The 4,121-nt window shown below is 51.3% G+C and overlaps 1 protein-coding gene across 1 annotated transcript; it reads right to left on the minus strand.

Moving 5' to 3' along the window:
- Positions 1-264: 264 nt before the first annotated feature.
- Positions 265-2,839, minus strand: LOC109782107 (UDP-glycosyltransferase 72B1). Its single transcript, XM_020340691.4, has one exon. It carries the CDS (start codon positions 1,879-1,881, stop codon positions 433-435), a length of 1,449 nt encoding a protein of 482 aa, XP_020196280.1. The 5' UTR covers positions 1,882-2,839; the 3' UTR covers positions 265-432.
- Between the last annotated feature and the right edge of the window lie 1,282 nt (positions 2,840-4,121).

A 4,121-nucleotide genomic window follows, 5' to 3' on the forward strand; every position in this document is an offset into this window, starting at 1 on the left:
CACCGATGAAGCAAGATAATCGAGTGGATGAAATAATGCTTTCTTGTTTGCACGAACGTTAATTCTCTCACAATATAGCGTGTGGGTTGTATAAAAACCAATGTCATCAATCAGTGGTCTTTATGGTAGCACGTTGTATATTTATTATGTAATATATGAATTTTGGTGCAACCAAATAATTTTGTACTTTGCTCACTTAGTTACCAATGCATATAAAAAAATGTTTCTAAGAAAATAATCAATTGGTAACTTGACATTACAATGGAACAAATATGTAACGAAATTAACAGTGAATAATAACATAATCATCGTTGCATGCTTCACATCCATTTCATCTAGAACACATTATGAGTTATGGCATAACATACAACGCACAATTGGTCTCGTACATCAACCCTTCAACGACTCTGATGGCCTTGATAAATGGCATCATCATGCAAACGTACGCTCCTTCCACTTCCTCACCACCTCGGTAAGCGTCTTGTGCGACATGCCACTTGCAGCCAGTCCACTCCTTGCCGCTTTCTGCAGCTCTGCCACCTTCGTACGCATCGCATCCCCCTCTTCACTGTTCATTATATCATTCACAACCTTCGTGATGTCTTCACCAAGAATCATCCCATCTGCTCCTCGAACCTTTGGTCTTAGTGCCACCTTGGTTTCTTCATGTAACATCACGGCATTCTCCCTCTGCTCGGCGTACAGAGGCCACGCGATCATCGGCACACCGTGCATCACGCTCTCTAGCACCGAGTTCCATCCGCAATGCGTCAACATGGCTCCCGTGGCCCGGTGGCCGAGGACCCTGACTTGCGGGGCCCAGGATGGGACCACCAGGCCCACCTCCTTGGTCCTCTCCAGGAACCCAGATGGCAGGAACTTGAGTGGATAGTCCTTGCTCTTCGACCCGTCGTAGTAGTTGGCACCGGGGTCGGCCCCACTGTCGGTGGGACTCCTCACGACCCACAGAAACCGTTGTCCGGAGAGCTCCAGCCCGCGCGCCAGCTCGTTCATCTGCGCCGCGGGCAGCGCACCTCCGCTGCCGAACGAGACGAACAACACGGACTTGTCGGGCTGTGTGTCGAGCCACCTGATACAGCCGGTGGCATCGTCGTCGCCGTCGTCAGGCTGCCGTATCACCGGCCCGACGGGGTACACCGGCGGGCGTCCCGGCTCGGGCTGCCGGAGGATTGCCGCCGCGTTGGGCTCGATGGCGTCGAACGTGTTCACAAGTATGCCGTCCGCGTCGCGGTACCTCTCACCGTGGTGCACCATCCAGCGGTAGGCGTCGCTGGTCCTGTCCTGGAGCGGCTGCAGGATGTCGGCGCCGGGCACGGCCACGCAGCCGGGCAGCCTGATGGGCTCCGGCTGGTCGCGGAACTCGCCCTGCAGTTCCCCGTCGAGGCGCGGGAGGTGGAGCATGAGGGAGAGCATCAGCAGGTTGGAGGGGAAGAAGAGGTACGCCGGGACGCCGGCGTCGCGCGCCGTCTGCAGCGAGTCGGCCCCGAAGAGGTCCGCCACGAAGGCGACGAGGTTGCCGTCCTTCCCGAGGCCCGCGAGGAGCGCGGCCAGCGCCGGCACGGAGCGCTGGGCCTCGACGGAGAGCAGCTTCTCGATGGCGGCGCCGGCGGCGACGAGGTCGTCGAGCGGGACGGCCGGGAGCGACGCGGAGCCGACCACAGGCGGGAGGGACGCCAGGAACGCGCGCTGCGCCGCGGAGTCGGAGCTGGCGTAGGTGACGACGGTGGCCGTGAAGCCGTGCTCGGCGTGCAGCCGCCGCGCCAGCTCCGCCACCGGCACCACGTGGCCCATGCCCGGCGACGAGAGCAGCGCGACGTGCGGCGCGCGCGCGGCGCCCCGGTCGTCGCTCTCGCCGGCCATGGCTGCCTGCCCGCCTTCGTGTGCGCACGTACGGTACGGAGAGACGAGTCGAGCGGTCGATCGGTCAGTGGCTTAAATTCGTGGGGACGTGGGAAACGAGGGAACGGATTGGCGCTATATGTAACGCCGGATCGATCTGTGTCTGATTGATTGTCTCATGGCCGAACGGAGCTGTGGTTGCTCCGTCGCTGCCGCCGCTTCTTTTGTGCTAATTGTGCTCGTCACGATATATGCCGGAGAAAGCAATTGTTTAGTGGACATCCTAAAAAAGCTGGCGAAGGCTAGCTGAATTTCGTAGTACTACGATTGATTAGTGTGATAATCATAATCTGGCGTGGCTGGATATCAGTGGTCGCTTTAGCATTCCTATCTCCTTATCGGTAACGATATTGTATGGTTCTGACGTACGTACGTACAACGGTAGTACTAGTTTGGATAACTTTTTCTTTGTGTGGGAGAACTTAATACTACCTCGCTTCTTTACATAGGAGTATATAGTACGTAGGATTGAAAGCGCTGCTTAGTGGAGCCCTTGTCAAGAAAGCATCGTTCTGTACGGCTCCGGGTATATCATCCGTGACGGGTTCCTCCCACCCCGTGGAGAAGTTGGCTAGCTGAACTATATAGGGGGCAATTATCTTGTACTACTACGTCAACCATTTTCAATGTGCCTAAACATTTCAAACCGGCTTTCAAATCTTCCGTAAAAACACAATACAATACAGTACAGATGCAAACGATCGATCAGGAGAGATTGATACTAGGATTGAAGGTGCCTGTCAGCATGTGATCTGCACATATTTGCAATCAAGCGCATCAGATCGGATCTGTTTTCTTGTCCGATGGTACAAATAAATACCCATGCCCAATATGTGGTCCTTGCAGTAAGGGAGGCTATTCATTTGTCTATGACTGGGCGTTGTGTTACTGCAGAATCTCTCCCGCAAAAAAAAAAAAAAGTGTTTCTCCAGAATCTGTTAATTTGCTAAAACATCTCCTCTGTAATATACGGTACCACTATCTGCATGCCATTTGTTTAACAACACACGCAGCACACACTAGCCATATACAATTAGCGATGTGATCTTTTTAATTACTATAAAGGGAATCAAAATGGTTGGCTCCTATGCCCGTCGGCACCTGCATGAGTGGCCGGCTTTACTTGATGCGCCATTTCCCCCTGATGCGCCTCTCCACTAGCACTAGGCCATCACATGCACCATCATCCATCAACGTCTCCTGTGCAACTGTGGCAACATTTAGAGGGCTGAGCACTTGGCTCCGCCTTCTAGAACCTGCTACAGAAACGACGTCATGATCTCGCAACGCTCACGTCATCGTCTCAGGCTCCGCCCCAAGAATATGCTACGGAAGCGATAAATATCCTTGTGTCGATTGAAATGATGTACATTTATTTCAGAGCGGATTGGAAAGGGACAGGAGTGCCCGCGTGTTTGACTTTGTGGCTCGTTCGATTGAAATACGAAATAGATCGGCTACGTATCCCTGCCAGTTGCACCCTCCGCTGCCATCAGATGGTTGACAAGCTTCTAGTAAAGAGTTATAATATGACCATGATGCAAAGGTTATGATATCCGGGACTATTGATTAGCGTTTTTGTTAGAAGACAATCATACTTATCGATTCTAATCAAACTACGCACCTTAAGTCGCCAAAATGCAGACTAAGATAAAAAAAAACTAATATATGAATGATTGACTAATTAAACTTTATATCAATATCGTCACCACTGCCACCTCCATCATGATCACCAAGACATATCAAAAGCGCTATGGCCAACCGCCAAACTTCGGGCTAATGATATGTGAGACAAAAACACTACAAGCTTCCAATGATAGCGAAGTCGGGGGGGGGGGGGGGGGGGGGGGACCACAAAGAAGAGGAGGAAAGGACGGCACACAAAAAATGACTCGGATTCCGGGCTCCCTTCATTCAAAGGAATTTCATAGAGTTTCTGAGAATTTGGATCATTAGGATTTTGCCTTAATTCTCCAATGTTATTTAACAATGTTGTTGACATGTTGGCTACTCTGATTGATCGCGTCAAGTAGGACAGTCAGATTGCAGAAGTAGTGCTACACCTCGTGGATGGTGGCCTCTCTATTCTGCAATGCTGATGATTCAATTCTTTTTAAGAAACATGACCTGGATAAGGCTCGAAACTTAAAATTGTTGTTTTCAGCATTTAAGCAAATGTCAAGCCTTAAAATTAACTTTAA

The sequence above is a fragment of the Aegilops tauschii genome, chromosome 6, assembly GCF_002575655.3.
Source record: "Aegilops tauschii subsp. strangulata cultivar AL8/78 chromosome 6, Aet v6.0, whole genome shotgun sequence".
NCBI classification, from domain to species: Eukaryota; Viridiplantae; Streptophyta; class Magnoliopsida; order Poales; family Poaceae; genus Aegilops; species Aegilops tauschii.

Coding starts and splice junctions, on each gene's coding strand:
- LOC109782107 (XM_020340691.4), bottom strand. CDS start 1,881: ATGGCCGGCGAGAGCGACGACCGGGGCGCCGCGCGCGCGCCGCACGTC.